The sequence below is a fragment of the Eucyclogobius newberryi genome, unplaced genomic scaffold, assembly GCF_026437365.1.
Source record: "Eucyclogobius newberryi isolate DKJ021-1_F unplaced genomic scaffold, fEucNew1.0.hap1 SCAF_1, whole genome shotgun sequence".
NCBI classification, from domain to species: domain Eukaryota; kingdom Metazoa; phylum Chordata; class Actinopteri; order Gobiiformes; family Gobiidae; genus Eucyclogobius; species Eucyclogobius newberryi.
The window spans coordinates 5609982-5629373 of record NW_027315723.1 but is presented as its reverse complement, the minus strand read 5'-3'; the positions used below and the strand labels follow the sequence as shown (position 1 = coordinate 5629373).

The 19392-nt window shown below is 43.7% G+C and overlaps 1 protein-coding gene across 1 annotated transcript in view; it reads left to right on the top strand.

Annotated features, from left to right (window-relative positions):
• Positions 1-19392, top strand: part of LOC140359757 (semaphorin-5B-like) — a 57383-nt gene that overhangs the window by 21418 nt on the left and 16573 nt on the right. The window contains exons 2-12 of the mRNA XM_072444956.1: positions 4357-4535; positions 4663-4762; positions 4844-4889; positions 4964-5026; positions 5775-5873; positions 7927-8140; positions 8810-9095; positions 14660-14795; positions 16693-16900; positions 17209-17416; positions 17489-17606. Of these exons, the coding sequence (XP_072301057.1) occupies positions 4400-4535; positions 4663-4762; positions 4844-4889; positions 4964-5026; positions 5775-5873; positions 7927-8140; positions 8810-9095; positions 14660-14795; positions 16693-16900; positions 17209-17416; positions 17489-17606 (1614 nt within the window). The 5' untranslated portion in view covers positions 4357-4399. The remainder of the gene's footprint in view (positions 1-4356; positions 4536-4662; positions 4763-4843; positions 4890-4963; positions 5027-5774; positions 5874-7926; positions 8141-8809; positions 9096-14659; positions 14796-16692; positions 16901-17208; positions 17417-17488; positions 17607-19392) is intronic.

Here is a 19392-nt window from a genome sequence, read left to right as displayed (position 1 = left end):
GACAATTTTGTTTAAATGGACAAATAGTTACTTATGTTACCGATAAGTGTAGGTCTTTGCATTGCTCTTTTCTCTGATCTTATTGCATTTTTACAAATAGATTTGTTTTTGAATCATGTTCATTGCGTCACCATGTTTTCCATGTTGTGGTTGACGCCAACATCAGGATGAACACGAGAAGTTGAGTTTAGTCCTAGTTTAGTCACCGTTTGGTTTAGTCCTAATTTCACACAGGCTTAGTCTTGGTTTTGATCTAGTTTGTTCTCGATTTAGTTTGGATTTAGTCCTTGTTTAGTCTTTGCTTAGATGTATATCAATCCTTGTATTGTCCTGGTTTAGCCTCATTTTAGACATAGTTTAGTCCTGACTTGGATCTAGTTTAGTCCTAGTTTAGTCCAACGTTAGTTATTGTTTTGTCGTAATTTGTTGTATTTTAGTCTAGTTTTTTCCAAGTCTGTAAATACTTGGCTGGGATTAGTTTAGCCCAAACACAGACCTAGTGTGGTTTGCTTCTAATTTAGACCTAGTTTAGCCTGGCTTGGATCGACATTAGTCCTGGTTTAGTCCTACTTAGTTCTAGTTTTGTCCAGGTTCATCTTTGGTTTAGACCTAGTTTAGTCCTGGTTTAGTACTTCCTTTAGTCTTGCGTATTTATTTTGTTTGGAGTTATGTCTTCCTGGTTTAGTCTTTGCTAAGGTTTTATCCAGCCTCGTTTATTTCTCTCAATAATATCATTTTTGTTTAAAGTGTCTGAAAACACATGTCACATAATTGCATCTGCACTGGACCCAAAGCCCCTAAGAGTCCACATCAAGTCCTGGTCTAGTCCTGGGTCTAGTCCTTGCTCTAGTCCTTGGTCTAGTCCTGGGTCTCGTCCTTGGTCTAGTCCTTGGTCTTGTCCTTGGTCTAGTCCTTGCTCTAGTCCTGGGTCTCGTCCTTGGTCTAGTCCTTGGTCTTGTCCTTGGTCTAGTCCTTGCTCTAGTCCTTGGTCTAGTCCTGGGTCTTGTCCTTGGTCTCGTCCTTGCTCTAGTCCTTGCTCTAGTCCTTGGTCTAGTCCTTGGTCTAGTCCTGGGTCTCGTCCTTGCTCTAGTCCTTGCTCTAGTCCTTGCTCTAATCCTGGGTCTCGTCCTTGGTCTAGTCCTTGGTCTAGTCCTTGGTCTAGTCCTTGGTCTAGTCCTTGCTCTAGTCCTTGGTCTAGTCCTGGGTCTTGTCCTTGGTCTAGTCCTTGGTCTAGTCCTTGCTCTAGTCCTGGGTCTTGTCCTTGCTCTAGTCCTTGGTCTAGTCCTTGCTCTAGTCCTTGCTCTAATCCTGGGTCTTGTCCTTGGTCTAGTCCTTGGTCTAGTCCTGGGTCTAGTCCTGGGTCTAGTCCTTGGTCTAGTCCTTGGTCTAGTCCTTGCTCTAGTCCTGGGTCTAGTCCTGGGTCTTGTCCTGGGTCTTGTCCTTGGTCTAGTCCTTGGTCTAGTCCTTGGTCTAGTCCTTGCTCTAGTCCTTGCTCTAGTCCTTGGTCTAGTCCTTGGTCTAGTCCTTGGTCTCGTCCTTGGTCTAGTCCTTGGTCTCGTCCTTGGTCTCGTCCTTGGTCTAGTCCTTGGTCTAGTCCTTGCTCTAGTCCTTGGTCTAGTCCTTGGTCTAGTCCTTGGTCTAGTCCTTGGTCTCGTCCTTGGTCTAGTCCTTGGTCTCGTCCTTGGTCTCGTCCTTGGTCTAGTCCTTGGTCTAGTCCTTGGTCTAGTCCTTGGTCTAGTCCTTGCTCTAGTCCTTGGTCTAGTCCTTGCTCTAGTCCTTGGTCTAGTCCTTGCTCTAGTCCTTGGTCTAGTCCTTGCTCTAGTCCTTGGTCTAGTCCTTGGTCTAGTCCTTGGTCTAGTCCTTGCTCTAGTCCTTGGTCTAGTCCTTGGTCTAGTCCTTGCTCTAGTCCTTGCTCTAGTCCTTGCTCTAGTCCTTGGTCTAGTCCTTGGTCTAGTCCTTGGTCTTGGCTGGTTCCTGGTTGTGGCTTCACATAAAGCACTTTGTTTGGGGCGTCCTGTGGTTTTTGGGTCAGAGTCCAAAATGGGTCGAGTTCCACTGACACTGAGCGGAACAATAGAGAGAGCAATTTAGTCGTTTTAAATTAGCACACACACACACACACACACACACGCACGCACGCACACACACACACACATACACGCACGCACACACACACACACGCACACACACGCACGCACACACACACACACACGCACACACATACACACACACACACTCACACACACACGCACGCACACACACACGCACACACACACGCACACACACACACACACACACACTCACACACACACGCACGCACACACACACGCACACACATACACACACACACACACACGCACACACATACACACGCGCGCGCACGCACACACACACACACTCACACACACACACACTTACACACATACTTACACACACACCTACACACACACACACACACACACCTACACACGCACACACCTACACACGCACACACACACACACACACACACACACCTACACACACACACACACACACACACACACCTGTAGGTGTGTGTGTAAGTATGTGTGTAAGTGTGTGTGTGTGTGTGTGTGTGTGTAGGTGTGTGTGTAATTTTGTGTAGGTGTGTGTGTGTGTGTGTGTTTGTGTGTGTGTGTTTGTGTGTGTGTGTAAGTGTGTGTGTGTGTAAGTGTGTGTGTGTGTGTGTATAGGTGTGTGTGTGTACGTGTGTGTGTGTGTGTAGGTGTGTGTGTGTGTGTGTAGGTGTGTGTGTGTGCGTGTGTAGGTGTGTGCGTGTGTAGGTGTGTGTGTGTGTGTGTGTAGGTGTGTGTGTGTGTGTAGGTGTGTGTGTGTGTGTGTGTAGGTGTGTGTGTGTGTGTGTGTGCGTGTGTAGGTGTGTGTAGGTGTGTGTGTGTGTGTGTGTAGGTGTGTGTGTGTGTGTGTAGGTGTGTGTGTGTGTGTGTGTGTAGGTGTGTGTGTGTAGGTGTGTGTAGGTGTGTGTGTGTGTGTGTGTGTGTAGGTGTGTGTAGGTGTGTGTGTGTGTAGGTGTGTGTGTGTGTGCGTGTAGGTGTGTGTGTGCGTGTGTAGGTGTGTGCGTGTGTAGGTGTGTGTGTGTGTGTGTGTGTAGGTGTGTGTGTGTGTGTGTGTGTAGGTGTGTGTGTGTGTAGGTGTGTGTGTGTGTGTGTGTAAGTGTGTGTGTGTGTGTGTGTGTAGGTGTGTGTGTGTGTGTAGGTGTGTGTGTGTGTGTGTGTGTGTAGGTGTGTGTGTGTGTAGGTGTGTGTGTGTGTGTGTGTGTGTGTAGGTGTGTGTGTGTGTGTGTGCGTGTGTAGGTGTGTGCGTGTGTGTGTGTAGGTGTGTGTGTGTGTGTGTGTAAGTGTGTGTGTGTGTGTGTGTGTGTGTAGGTGTGTGTGTGTGTGTAGGTGTGTGTGTGTGTGTGTGTGTGTGTGTAGGTGTGTGTGTGTGTAGGTGTGTGTGTGTGTGTGTGTGTAGGTGTGTGTGTGTGTGTGTGTGTGTGTGTAGGTGTGTGTGTGTGTGTGTGTGTGTGGCCTTCAGTCATTACAAAGCAACTCTCTGGAACTCACTGTCCATTGACAGCTTTGTTGCCACTTCGACCGGCTTCAAAGCTTAACTTACCACACGCCTCTTCCTCTTTGCAAAAGCTAAATGTTTCTTCCAGTGTCTTTCATGTGGCTTTATCTCGAGCACTCAACGTCCCAGATAAGCAGAAAACATTTCTGAGCACACTACGTTGGTGATAGTCACATGAAAAGTGCTTTATAAAAACATTTAGCTGTTGATGATAATGATGATGATGATGATGAAGATGATGATGATGATGATGAAACAAGACAGACTTTTAATCAGTGCCATTTAACACAAAATACCCCCTGAAAGCAATGGAAGGAGTACTTTTACGGACTACGACAGAGTCTGAGGACTACGAAAAGTCTGAGGAATAAAGTCTGGCGGTAATGCAACAATTGGATGCCAACCGCCATAAAACAACAACAACAACAACAACAACAACAACACAAAATACAATACCGTTTATTCCTCCAAATTCTAAACACTGCTCCAAACCACATGTTTTTACTGACAGAGGATCAGATGTAGACCTCTGCATTCAAAATACTCTGATTATTGATCATTAGAAATTACTGAATCTCTATCTTGAGCCCTAGAAATACCATAAATAAGATAAAGCTTAATTTTCTTTTATCATTACATTGGGTTAGGACTCTTCTAACTTCAAATGAGCTTTTTATTTGATTGTTGTACAGTTTTACTTGTACAAAAACACTGTATATGTCCCAAAATGATATGAATGTTTAGTTCTAACGTTTTCCCTTATGCAGGTGTTTTCTCAGGACCTGATTGAAGACTGATGTGGCTGTAGTCATGTGGTGCTCGGGGCTGGGTGCAGTGACCACGTTTGGCCTGACGGTGGCGCTGTGCTGCTCCCAGTTTGTGTCCCAACCTGAGATTAAAACAGAAGACTGCACGAGGAAGGAGCACCCCATTGTTCCATATAGAGGTGCTGACTACATGAATTACTACTGTATCTCAGACTTTTTAATGACCAATTTTAAGATTTTATTTAGATATTGTAGTGTAAATAATACGTTTTGTGTTTGAATATTAAATCGACGTTTCTTGTCCAGTTTTACGGTTGTGGATGGCTGAATTTTCTCATCCTGGAGCAAAGGATTTCTCACAGTTGGCTGTAGATTTGAACCGGGAGCAGCTCATTGTAGGAGCGAGGTGAGGCCTTAAAATGCAAAACAATTCATCATTTGTAGTGTTTTATTCTGTATTGTGCTTCTTTCCCTTTGTCTTTTTCAGAAACTTTCTCTTCAGACTGAATTTAACCAACATTGTGCTGATACAGGTATTTTCTCACTTTGATCCGAGACGAAATAAACATGTATGTTACTTTTTTTTGTTTTCCGTGTGTGTTTTTAGGCAGCAGAGTGGGCCCCAGACGAGGACACGAGACACTCCTGTCAAAGTAAAGGCAAAACAGAGGTGATTTTGCTGTACGCTAGTTGTGCGTTTCAACGTTTCATTTTGGATTTAAGAGTGGATTGTGTCACTTTTCTGGTTGAGGGTCTGCTACCTGCTTGTAAGACATTATTCGAGGTACTGAATAGAGATAAAAAGGTTTAATTTAGGGACGGGAACATACAGTCTGGTCACGTTTCCGTTTTGATCTTGATACATGGGTCATAATTGTGATAGAATTTAAATTTTTTATGATTGAAAAACAATATTTGTGTCTCATAGGGAGCTACTTAAAGGCTTTTGGCCATACTATCACCATCACACCTTCCCATTTTGTGCATTTTATTTATTTGATCCTGATGCTTTTCTGCCTTTTCCCCAGCAGCAGCTCCTCTCCTGCTTCTGATAAAAACACACGCACAGCTCTACTCACCTCTATTTTACCACAAAGCAAATTATAAACATCGAAAGGAAAACCTGGAAATTGCAACTAATGACACATAAAGCCAAAAGCGGTCTTAGCCTTTCCAAGTTCATATTTTAGTCATTCCTGGGTCAATGTATGTAAAATAAGAAGTGACAGAGTGATAAAACCATCCCTAATTTAATGTCTTACTGTGGAACATTCCAGCCAAAGCAATGACACGGAGACAAGCAGGTAATGGACCCCACCAAAAAGTGCACCTTAAATATGTATTTTCTTTAATTATCTTCTGTATTAGTATCTCATATAAAAATACACTGACTCAAACCATCTGCTTTTGTCTTTCAGGACGAATGTCAAAACTATGTGCGTGTTTTACTGACCAGTGGATCCACTCTCTTCACCTGTGGCACCAACGCCTTCACTCCTGTCTGTATGACCCGGCAGGTGAGCAACAACAAAACAAGCTTATATCTATTCTAAAAATATGATATATTATAGAACTGTTATTTAACAATATCTTTTTATATATATAAGATTTTAGTTATGAAACTTGTGACCTGTTAAGTCCTGGTAAGAGATGCAGCGATCCCTGTCTCAGCTCGATCCCGGGTGCTTTCTGATCCCTGTCTCAGCTCGATCCCGGGTGCTTTCTGATCCCTGTCTCAGCTCGATCCCGGGTGCTTTCTGATCCCTGTCTCAGCTCGATCCCGGGTGCTTTCTGATCCCTGTCTCAGCTCGATCCCGGGTGCTTTCTGATCCCTGTCTCAGCTCAATCCCGGGTGCTTTCTGATCCCTGTCTCAGCTCGATCCCAGGTGCTTTCTGATCCCTGTCTCAGCTCGATCCCGGGTGCTTTCTGATCCCTGTCTCAGCTCGATCCCGGGTGCTTTCTGATCCCTGTCTCAGCTCGATCCCGGGTGCTTTCTGATCCCTGTCTCAGCTCGATCCCGGGTGCTTTCTGATCCCTGTCTCAGCTCAATCCCGGGTGCTTTCTGATCCCTGTCTCAGCTCGATCCCAGGTGCTTTCTGATCCCTGTCTCAGCTCGATCCCGGGTGCTTTCTGATCCCTGTCTCAGCTCGATCCCGGGTGCTTTCTGATCCCTGTCTCAGCTCGATCCTGGGTGCTTTCTGAACCCTGTATCAGCTCGATCCCAGGTGCTTTCTGATCCCTGTCTCAGCTCAATCCCGGGTGCTTTCTGATCCCTGTCTCAGCTCAATCCCGGGTGCTTTCTGATCCCTGTCTCAGCTCGATCCCGGATGCTTTCTGACTAAATCACCTAAATCAGATGTGACATTTACTCACCAATAATATCAGCAGTAATTGTGTTTGTGGTGTTGGCGCTTTTTTGCTTGTGCTTGCGACATATTGTGAAATCTAGCAATTGGATAGTCCAGGATTGAAGCTTTTGAGGTGTAACATAAGGTAACTTTATTTGTACCGGAGGGTAGATTTGGTTGCAGGTAAAAGGGTGGGCTGCTCACACACACATAGACAATATTAATGATATTGACAGAGAACGGACAGTGACATAACAGAGACATAGAGGCATGGATAACAAGTATACAAACTGTTATTAGTGTCAGAATACAGCGGATAAAATACAGAGAAAAAAAGCCATCATAGATACAAAACACTAGTCCAGAATAAATAAATAAATATATTAAGAAGGATGTATAGTCTGGCTATTCAGTATTTTAATAGCTGAGGGAACAAAACTACCCCTGTAACTCTTTAAACTGCCCCTGTATCTCTTTAAACTGCCCCTGTATCTCGTAAAACTGCCCCTGTATCTCTTAAAACTGCCCCTGTGTCTCTTAAAACTGCCCCTGTAACTCTTAAAACTGCCCCTGTGTCTCTTAAAACTGACCCTGTAACTCTTAAAACTGACCCTGTAACTCTTAAAACTGACCCTGTATCTCTTAAAACTGACCCTGTATCTCTTAAAACTGCCCCTGTATCTCTTAGTTTTGCATAGAGGCATTATGTACCTGCGGCCCTGATGGAAGAAGCTGAAATTCAACATTTAGTGGATGGGATCCGTCCTCTGTAGCTGCCTAGTGAGGAGGGATTCTGGGTTCAGCTGTGGCTCTCCCATCAGCCTAATAGCCCACCTCACAATTTGGTTGAGGGAGTTCTTATTTTTTAGGGGTAGGTCGCTGAACCGAGACCCCAGGCTGAAGGAGATGACCGGTTCAATGAAGCAGCGGTGTAACATGTCTGTCTTGGTCACTGTGTGTGTGAGACTGTGGTAAAGGCATGGTCACACACTACCACTAGTTTGTTCCACGTAAACGGGCTTTTGATCCGAGTGTGCGTTTGGAACAATGTGAACACAACCCTGGGCCCATCCACGCACCTCCTCTCAGGATGGAGCGTTGTCATGGGGCAAAAGAGTCTGCACATACATGAGCCAGGAGAAGGTTTTCCTCCACAGCAGCTCATGACTCATATGGTCTGGCTGAGAGTTTTTTTTTATTCAATTCTTCTTCACTTCTCAGATTTCAAATATCAGTGAGGTGCTGGACTCCATAAACGGCGTGGCGCGCTGTCCTTACGACCCTCGCCATAACTCCACGGCGATGATCACGTCGAGAGGAGAGCTGTACGCCGCCACCGTCATCGACTTCTCCGGGCGAGACCCCGTCCTGTACCGCAGCCTGGGGAACATGCCCCCACTCCGCAGCGCTCAGTACAACTCCAAGTGGTTAAATGGTACATATAGATTATGATTATATTCGATAGAAATACTATTTTAATAAGCTATCACCGGTTCATAAATGAATTGCAGTAATGTTTTAGGCTCCATTATGAAGAACTCCTTTCCCTTCAAAATAAATGGAAGAAAAATGTAGGTTAAGGGTAACAACAGTGTGTACTTTTACTTCCCGTTAACCTGAGTTTTTTTGTCAGTGTACAACAGGCATGTCCAAACTAGGGCCCGGGGGCCAAATGCGGCCCTCAGACCAATTTTTGTTGGCCCTCCAGCTTCCTACTATGTCTGCCCAAACAACAAAAACGAGTACTTTTTACTGTGAAAATGGGAAAATTCAGGCATATTGATGTTATACCAACCTAATGTGGAGGCTCATCGCAATTTTTTTCGCAAAATTTTGAATGATTCACTTTGTCATTCAACAAATTCATTGTCAAGTTGTTTGTGGCCCTCTGCCCCGTTTAAGTTTCAAAATGCGGCCCTTGGTGAAAAAAGTTTGGACACCCCTGTTCTACAAGATCTCTCGATTCACAGTTAAATCAGCCAGGTATATATCATTTAAAGAAAAGAAAATATGATCAAACAAAAAAAGGCATGTTATATTGCTACATTTATATGCCTACTTAATTTTAACGCATCTTGTTTTTCCTTTTTTTCTCATTCTATAGAACCAAACTTTGTCTCCGTGTACGAGATCGGCCGCTTTGCTTACTTCTTCTTCCGGGAGACGGCTGTGGAGAATGACTGTGGTAAAATGGTGTTCTCTCGCGTGGCTCGTGTTTGTAAGAACGACATGGGCGGGCGCTTTCTGCTGGAGGACACGTGGACCACGTTCATGAAAGCCCGACTCAACTGCTCCCGATCCGGAGAAATCCCCTTTTACTTCAACGAGCTCCAAAGCACTTTCCACCTGCCCGAGCAAGACCTGATCTACGGCATCTTCACCACCAACGTGTGAGTGATGCCGGGTTCACGTGGGGAGAATTTAATCAAGTCGTAATTTCAGATGATTCTTTGTTTTTGATCAGTGGTGAATCTTTTGTGAATTACAGCTATATGTATTACAGACATAAACCAGGACGGAACATCTGCATTTTGAAGGCAAAAGTGAATGTGTTGTGTGTTAATAGAAACCTTCAGTCACTATTTTACTACTACTTTACTGTCATACTCACAAGCAATTAAGGCCATATTCATGTACATATAACTGATGTAAATAAGAGTGTTTACTTACCATTAGTATTAGTATTTTTTTGTTATCTTGCTTCCGAAGAGTGCACACGCTTTTTTGCTCGCTCCGCTTGCTATCGCTGCTTTCCTTATTTATTTTGCTTTTTAATCAGTTTTTGTCTTCCAAACATTTTTGCTTTAGACTTTTTCAAGTAAACCAAGGATTTTAAGAACATTTTTCCAGTTTTAACGACATATCTGACGCCAGCGACATGTCCGTGAGAAGAAGGGAGAAAGACTGTGAACGCTGTCGGAAATATCAACAAGAAATTAATGAGCTGAAAACACGGATATTTGTTTTGGAATCTGAAAAAGTTCTTCACGATACCATTCCTGTGTCAACCGACGGTAAGAAGAGCACACTTTTTACAAGAAAAACTGCTACTTTCAACCTAAACCGCAGTGACTCTGTGTCGTTTCCAAAACTGTCTAAAAACCAGAAGGACCAGGCTGTTTCTTGGAACAAACTTGGAGCAAAGCCTAAACGATACAAAGATAACGTGAAGTCACCTAAAATACAGCTCACCAACAGATTTTTACCACTTTCAGAGATGGAATTAAATGAAAAAAGGAAAGATGACGTGGCCAAAATACAGCAAGGAGGAACTGTGCCACAAGCCAAGGTCACGGAGATTGTTTTAGTTGGGGACGGCGCGATAAGGCACGTGACGCATGAAAAGATAAACACACATTCTTTTCCAAGCGCCACTGTTTCTGAGATAACGTCACTCCTTCCAAATATTATGGCTAAGCATGGAGGAGCTAAACAGCTGATTGTGCACGTGGGTGCAGTGGACATGCGGCGGGAACAGACTGAAGTTTTGAAAAAAGACTTCTTGAAGTTATTCGACGTGCTTGATAAAATGGAAATCAAAACATTCATAAGTGGACCTCTTCCAAACATCGACAGGAGGATAAACAAGTTTAGCCGGCTTCTTCAGCTGAACACATGGCTGTCCAAAGAGTGTTCCCCGAGAGGACTACACTATATTGAGAACTTCTATCTATTCTGGAAACGAGAGGACCTGTTTAAGAGAAATGGCCCCCACCTGTGCAGAGGTGGAGTGAGGGTGCTGACAGAGAACCTGCTCCACGCTCTGAGGCATTGGACTGGGCCTGGACAGGGTCCTGAGCAGATAGTTAGAGAAGAGAGGAATGAGAGAAGAATTCCTGCTCCATCAGCCAGAGACCGAGCCAATGTTTCAACATCAAAAGCACCACAACCTCAGCCTCCACCAAAGGATTCATCAGCAGCTGCTCCACCACCACCAGCAAAGGATTCAGCTCCAGCTGCTCCACATTCACCTCCACCGCCTCCAGCAAAGGAACAATCTTCAAAGGCCTTGGACCCATCTGTGACAAGCCCAACAACATCCCTGTCATCGCCCCTGCCTTCACACCAGCCCTGGGTTCCCCCTGCAACATCTACTCCCACTAAAGATTCATTCTCCTTCTCATCTCCACTCTCACCCATGGGCCTTCCCAGCCATTTTGAAAGTCTGATCAAATCAGGCATTAAGATGGCTCCACTCACGCCCAATATAGCAAGGGCTATGCCGACTACACCAACAAAAGCCCCACCACCCATCCCCCCTCGCCTCTCACCTGGTCCCAAACTCTCCTTGGCTACAAAAGCCCCACCACCCATCCAACCTCGCCTTTCACCTGGTATCTCCCATAGCTAGGATGCACTGGGTCTCAGCGTTGCCGGGACTTATTGTCACATTAAAAATCAAACCAACCCGGGGCCCTATGTAAAAAGAGCCCCCCCTAGTGCTATTTCTGTAGCCACATCATCACACAGATGGAAAAACAAAATGCGAGTCAGGCCCAATCTGAGAAATGTGATTCATATTCCCTGTGAAAAGATAAAGCCCAGTCTCACTGAAACTAGTCTGAAACTTGCTGTGCTAAATGTCAGATCCTTATGTAACAAATCTCTCTTAATTAATAATTTTATTTCTTCTTATAATCTTGATTTTATGTTTTTAACTGAAACATGGCTTGACAAAAACACAGGAAATGTAGTTCTGATAGAATCTGCTCCACCCAACTTTAAGTTTGAATCTGAAACACGAGAAAACAAAAAAGGGGGTGGAGTCTGTGCTGTCTTTAGAGATGAAATAATTACCCGCAGGTTGTCTTTTGGGGTGTTTTCATCATTTGAGTATGTATCCTTTAAAATGGAGCTAAAACGGTCTCCATCCATTCTCTTCATTGTTTTATACAAGCCTCCCCAGCACTGCCAAAGTTTTATTGATGATTTTACTGAGATGCTTTCAGTCATATGCACAGACTTTGATGGTTTGGTCATTACAGGTGATTTCAATGTGCATGTTGATAATATTTGTGACAGAAACGCTAAAGAGCTTGATGCTGTCCTTGAAACCTTCAGTCTTACTCAGCATGTGAGAGGCCCCACCCACAGCAAAGGACACACTCTAGATCTCATAATTACAAAGGGGGTAAATATTTCAAATGTTAATGTGATCGATGTTGCTCTGTCTGATAATTTCTGTGTCTTCTTTGACCTGTCTGTTTCTCCCAAACCTCCGGTTGGTCCTGCAGTTGTTCAGAGGAGACACATAAGTGATGGCACAGGTGCACTGTTTATGGAAATGATAAACTTTGAAAATGTCTCATGTTCTAATGTAAATGATTTGTTGAACTCTGTTACATCTAGTGTTTTGAATGTTCTGGACACCATCGCCCCTATAAAGGCTAAAATGGTTAAAAATAAGCAGAAGGCGCCGTGGAGAAATGATGATTCGGTCAGGGCACAGAAAAGGGAGTGCCGCAGGGCCGAACGGAAATGGCGCAAGTCAAAGCTCCAGGTTCAAAAAGAGATTTACAAAGAAAAGCTGAACATGTACAACCTAATCTTATGTAGAACTAGGGAAAGATATTTTTCTGAAATAATTGGAAGCTGCAGTAACAACTCGCGTGTCCTGTTTGCCACAGTAAACAGATTAACAAACCCTCCAGCTCAGCTGCCGTTAGAACTCATTTCCACATCCAAGTGTAATGAGTTTGCATTATTCTTTAATGACAAAGTTCAGGGCATTAAAAAAGCTATAAATCCCACAATGCAAAAAATTACCCTAAAACCACCAAGACACTTAGAGCTAACTCACTTTGTACCAGTAACTGACAAAACTGTCCATGAGATCATCACCAGTCTGAGTTCATCTACATGCTGCCTTGATGTGTTACCCACCAAATTTCTAAAGTCTGTGCTGAACAGTTTGTTAGCACCACTCACTCACATAGTTAACATGTCGCTTCAATCTGGAACATTCCCAATGTCTTTGAAAACTGCGGTCATAAAGCCTCTCCTAAAGAAGAGCAGTCTTGATGCCGCAGTACTGAGTCATTACCGGCCCATCTCTAATCTGCCATTTTGGGGCAAAGTCCTTGAAAAGGTTGTTTACCAACAGCTCACAGATTTCCTCTTAATAAACAACTCATTTGATGTTTTTCAGTCAGGTTTTAAACCTCATCACAGCACTGAGACTGCTCTTGTCAAGGTGACAAATGACATCCGCCTGAACACTGACACGGGCAAAGCCTCAGTCTTAATTCTGTTAGATCTGAGTGCTGCTTTTGACACTGTCGATCATGGGATCCTCTTACAGAGACAAGAGGACTGGGTGGGCATCACTGGCACTGCCCTAAACTGGTTAAGGTCCTATCTGGAAGACAAGAAGTACTTTGTTGAAATTGGTAGCTGTGTCTCAGACCACATGACCCTGACCTGTGGAGTTCCCCAAGGGTCAGTCCTGGGTCCCCTTCTGTTCAACCTCTACATGTTGCCGTTGGGTCAGTTGATACGCAGTGAAAATGTGTCCTATCACAATTATGCAGATGACACTCAGATCTATGTTTCACTATCGGCAGGTGACTATGGACCAGTGGATTCACTCTGTCACTGCATCCAACAGATCAGTTTGTGGATGCAAAACAACTTTCTCCAGCTGAACTCAGACAAGACTGAAATAATCGTTTTTGGCCCACAGAAACAAAGAGAAAGTGTTAGCGGTCACCTCCAGAGTCTCGCTCTAAAACCTACAAACCAAATTAGAAATCTGGGGGTAATAATGGACTCAGACTTGAACTTTAATAGCCACGTCAAATCAATAACATCAGCAGCTTTTTACCATCTAAAAAACATTGCCAAAATCAAAAATATAGTGTCAAAACCAGATTTAGAGAGACTTATCCACGCGTTTGTCTCCAGTAGATTAGACTACTGTAACGGCCTGCTCACTGGCCTCTCCAAACGAGCTGTAAAACAGCTGCAGTACATCCAGAACGCTGCTGCTCGGGTCCTGACTAGAACCAGGAAGTATGATCACATTAGTCCTGTTCTCAGGTCTCTGCACTGGCTCCCTGTGGCTCAGAGAATAGACTTTAAAGCAGCTCTGCTTGTGTACAAGTCTCTCCATGGCCTAGCACCAAAGTACATCTTGGATATGTTAGTGCCATATGAACCATCTCGGACTCTGAGGACCTCAGGGACCGGCCTCCTGCGGGTGCCCAGAGTCAGGACAAAACATGGGGAATCTGCGTTTCAGTTTTATGCAGCTAAAATCTGGAACAGTCTTCCTGAAGATGTGAGACAGGCTTCTACTCTGACAATGTTCAAATCTAAGCTAAAAACAGTTTTGTTTAGCTGGCTCTTTTGTTTGTGATTTTATTAGTTTAGAAAATCAGTTGGATTGATAATTTTTAATTTAGTTAATTTTATTGTATTTCTGTAATTTCTTTGTGATTTGAATGCATTTTTCCTGCTGTGTGAAGCACTTTGAATTGCCTTGTGTATGAAATGTGCTCTACAAATAAACTTGCCTTGCCTGGCCTTGCCTTATTATTTAGTCTCATGCTAGCTATTTTTACTTTACTTTATTTTATTTTATTTATAATTATTTAATTTAATTTAATTTATTATTTTATTTCATTTTATTATTTTTATCTTTATCTTTTTATTTTATTTTATCTATTTTTCTCCCCTCCATTCCTTATTAAGATATGAGATGAGTTTTGTTAATAAGAGTTTTCTTCTATCAAACTTCCTATAAGTTATCTGTCCTTTCCCTCTGTATCTACTGCGTTGCAACACCGAAATTTCCCCATGTGTGGACAATAAAGGATTATCTTATCTTATCTTATTATCAACCTTTATTATTTGAATCGAAATATTACTTATATTTGAAATTTGACTTGTTGACGAATTGAATAATGAAGCGCTGACTAAATTAACAATGTATTTGCTTTCCTTGTTTCCTTAGAAATAGTTTGTCTGCGTCGGCCATCTGTGCCTTCAACCTCAGCTCCATCACCACCGCCTTCAACGGACCCTTCCGCTTCCAGGAAAACCCCCGCACCGCCTGGCAACCCACACCCAACCCCATCCCCAACTTTCAGGTAACTAAGATCTCATTCAGACTGCTCAGCGAGAAAGGGAACTCAGCAGGTCCAGTTTATGTCAAATCATTTAAAAAGCCTGATGAAAAAATAAGGTGGGTGGGGAGTCCTTGCCCCAAGTGGAGGAGTTCAAGTATCTCGGGGTCTTGTTCACGAGTGAGGGAAGGATGGAGCGTGAGATCGACAGGCGGATCGGTGCAGCGGCTGCAGTGATGCAGTCGCTGCATCGGACCGTTGTGGTAAAGAGGGAGCTGAGCCGAAAGGCAAAGCTCTCTATTTACCGGTCGGTCTACGTTCCTACCCTCACCTATGGTCAAGATCGCGGATACAAGCGGTCGAAATGAGTTTCCTCCGCCGTGTGGCTGGGCGCTCCCTTAGAGATAAGGTGAGGAGCTCGGCCACACGGGGGGAGCTCGGAGTAGAGCCGCTGCTCCTCCACGTCGAGAGGAGCCAGCTGAGGTGGCTCCGGCATCTGTTCCGGATGCCTCCTGGGCGCCTCCCTCGGGAGGTGTTTCAGGCATGTCCCACCGGGAAGAGGCCCCGGGGAAGACCCAGGACACGCTGGAGAGACTATGTCTCTCGGCTGGCCTGGGAACGCCTCGGGATCCCCCCGGAGGAGTTAGAGGAAGTGTCTGGGGAGAAGGAAGTCTGGGAGTCCCTGCTCAGACTGCTGCCCCCGCGACCCGGCCCCGGATAAAGCAGCAGAAGACGGATGGATGGATATGTGTTGAAAAATAATCAGTTGTGATTGATGGGATTTACACTGCAGAATTGGTGTTAAAAAGTCTGTATTGGTGAAATTGCACTGTAATGCTTTTGGGCTAAGCTTGTAAAATGACTTAGTTTTGTCATTTTCAATCCCTGTTTATGTTTAAAATGCATACCATAAAATATAAACAAACAAATTTAAAAATGTTGCCAAAATTGTGAATTGATCCAATTCATGTAAACCAGGCATGTCCAAACTAGGCCCCGGGGGCCAAATGCGGCCCTCAGACCAATTTTTGTTGGCCCTCCAGCTTCCTGCTATGTCGGCCCAAGCAACAAAAACTAGTACTTTTTACTCTGAAATTGGGAAAATTCAGGCATATTGATGTTATATCAACCTACCGGTAATATTAATGTTCCAGGTCTAATTAAAGGTGTGGAGGCTCATCGCAATTACATCAAATGCAAAATTTCTAATGATTCACTTTGTCATTCAACAAATTCGACATTGTCCAGTTGTTTGTGGCCCTCTGCCTCGTATACGTTTCAAAATGCGGCCCTTGGTGAAAAAAGTTTGGACCCCTCTAATGTAAACTGTATCATGTGGTCTGGTTCTGGTGGACTCTCCTCACACTACAGACCGTCTGCGTGAGCCGCAGGCGTCTGTAGTTGAACTCTCCACAACATGAAAAAGTGTTTGAACTTATTTAGAGTGTTTGTTTGTTTTATGTTTAAAACATAAATCGTTCAAAAAGAAAAAGTGTTTTTAACCCGTGCACTATCGTTGAGGGGAGCACAAGGGTGTTGCTGTTGTTTTTCAGACTCTCTCACTGCTTTGTGACCATTTACTGGAATAATGAGGACATTTGGAAACAAAGTGATACATGGAGGGTTCTAAAATGTCACCAAGGCAGTTTTGAAAAATAAAAATCCTTAAATGATAATTTGCTGCTTCTTATGCTAAAACTAAACTTTTTATATTTCTCCAAAACACATTCTTGTATCGCTACATGCTTATCATTGATTGTTAGGAATGATAAAAAATCATGTTTTAATAAAAATCAAACACAAAAAAATACTCTTGCTCCAAAGTCTGAACTCTGTTCCAAACCTGCTGTTTTTAGGACTGCTGTGGACCTCTCCATTAAAAAGATGAATGTTTATCCCTGTATTGTTCTCTGTCTCTCAGTGCGGGACATTAGACGAGGCCGGGCCGGGGCAGAACCTGACGGAGCGCAGTCTTCAGGACGCTCAAAGGCTGTTTCTGATGAACGACGTGGTTCAGCCGCTCACAGTAAATCCTCTGCTCACCCAGGACAATGTACGCCTGTCCTGCCTCTGTGTGGACGTGGTTCAGGGCCGGGACAGGCTCTACCATGTCATGTACATCGGCACTGGTGAGCACAGACAGGTATCCGTGGTATAGTGCAGGGCCCCCAGGTACAGGCCTTGTATAAAGACCTGACAGGACTGGACACTCAAAGCACAGGACTTGGACTTAGACTTGGACTTATGAGCCACAGACTTGAAACTTAGTCAAGACTTTCGAAACACATGTACCACCTATAACTACTACTATTATTACTATTACTACTACTACAACTACAGCTATTACTACTTCTACTACTATTTCCACTGTTTTTTGCACGAGTATTACTACAATTACTGCTACTTTTAATGTAACTGCTACCACCTCTTCTTGCAGAGTACGGGACCATCCTGAAAGCCTTGTCCACCACAGACAAGAGGCTTCAGGGTTGCTACTTGGAGGAGCTCAGGCCCCTCCCACCAGGGCTGAGCGGACCAATCAGGAGCATCCGTTTGCTGCAGAGTGACCGCTCGCTGTTCGTGGGGCTGAGCGACCGAATGGTGAAGATCCCCTTGGAAAGGTGCTCGAGCCACGCATCAGAGAGGTACAGGAGATAAGGCGGGCACTTCAAAAGGACTTGTATGTTGTAATTGTAATGACTGTGGGTGTTTATTAGGCAGTGTGTGGAGGCGCGGGACCCGTACTGTGGCTGGGACCGGCTCAAACGACGCTGCACCACGTTTGAGGAAAGCTCCAACATGAACCAGTGGATCCAGAACATCACAGACTGCCCTGTAAGACACTACTGTTACTGATTTCAAGTCGCTTTTCCTGGTTTGGCTCTGATTTGCCTGATGTAGACTTGGTTTGGTCTTGTTCTAGTCCTGATTTAGCCCCGGCTCGTCTAGTCCTGGTTTAAATCGTCATCTTAAGGACACATATTATGCAACATGGACTTTTTTGAGATTTTAACCATATTTTAAAATTGTTCCCTCATCAAAAACATACCCGGAGTAGCATTTAGCTTCATTCACACTTGTTTGATGAAACATGGGTCAACAAAATCTTCCCCCTTGCGAGCGCCAAAAATACTCACAAAAATTTCCTCCATAACTGACATTTTCTCGATCTGTGATGTGATCAGAATATTCTTTGCTGTTTTTTAAGTCAGCCAGACTCCTTCTGTGAATGTCTAATCACGGTCTCTACAACTGTGTGCTTAGACCCGGAAGAGAGAGGCCGGCTTGAAACATGCGTTGAAATGTTTATCTTAAACTGTGTAATTCCCACATGCATCCAAATTTAGTTTGTTACATAAAACATTTTAGTTTGTTCTTAAACAGGAGATGCCAAACTAAAGCTGCTCAAGAGCATCTTTAAAGGCTAATGACAATACAAATAATTCATAATATTTGTCCTTTAAATCTGGGTTTAGTCCCAGTTTTGATGTGGTGATTGTGCAAGTATGAACTCAGTATGATCTCATCTCGCTCTGTAGAAAAACAAACCTTTTGATGAAGAGTGCATGGCAGTTTGGTCTTCAGCCTCACAGTAAGATAATCCCAGTGAGGCCTGTCACGAAGTGCAATATATTACCACAGAAATATATTAGTGTAAACAGTATTATTGAGAATGCTTGAACCCTAAAGCCAGAGAATCACTGTAAAACCCTTTCTAAATGAATACTATCACTAAAACTCACAAGCTGCAATAAATAAAGAGCTGAATGATGAATCTGTAATTCGTTAAAAAACACTTTTTAATACTCTACAACTCAAATATTTTCATTCAAAAAAAGATGTGATAAAAAAATGCTTACTTGATACATTTTGAGGCCCCAAAATGATGCTCTAAATTTTTTAATGATCGATTAAAGGTCGATATAGTAAACACTAGATTTTGTGGGGCCTTTCCTGTGTGGTGTATGCTTGTTCTCCATATATCCTGTAGGCCTCTGAACCTCTGAATAACCCGAAGGTTTTTACCGGTGATAAATCTGAGGCCAGACTGATATCTTTATCTTTAATCGTCATCAATCTAGGAATTGCTCTCGCTGAAAACGATCGGAAAAAGGTGGCATGTTCAGACTAATACTTAAAGAAAGCTGATTGAGCAAAGTGCAAGTTGAGAAATCTTTTTTTTTTATGTATTTATTTATTGAGACAGGCACAGTGCACACGGTACATTAACAGGAGAGATGCTTTGTGCCAGGTTGTACTAAGGAAAGTGCTAATTTCCAGGTTCCACTTCCCCCTGGGCTGATGTTATGAAGTTCCACTGTGAACATCTCTTCTTCAGGAGAGGTTTTTGTGGTTGAGGAAACTGGATCATCCGGAGGAAACTTCCACAGACACAAGGAGAACATGCAAACTGCTGCTCTACCATGCAGTGCTTTGCCAGATGTATAAAAGAGATGATAAAAGGAAGCAAAATCTTTCCCATTCCAAGTTTCTGCTCCAGCCATCAAACATGGCCGCCGTTTTGAGCCAACGGTTTGAGCCAAAAAAGTTCATGATCTCCAAAAAGGCTAAAATCATCACAAAATACAACCTTTGTTTGAGCCAGAAGTACCCAAAGTGT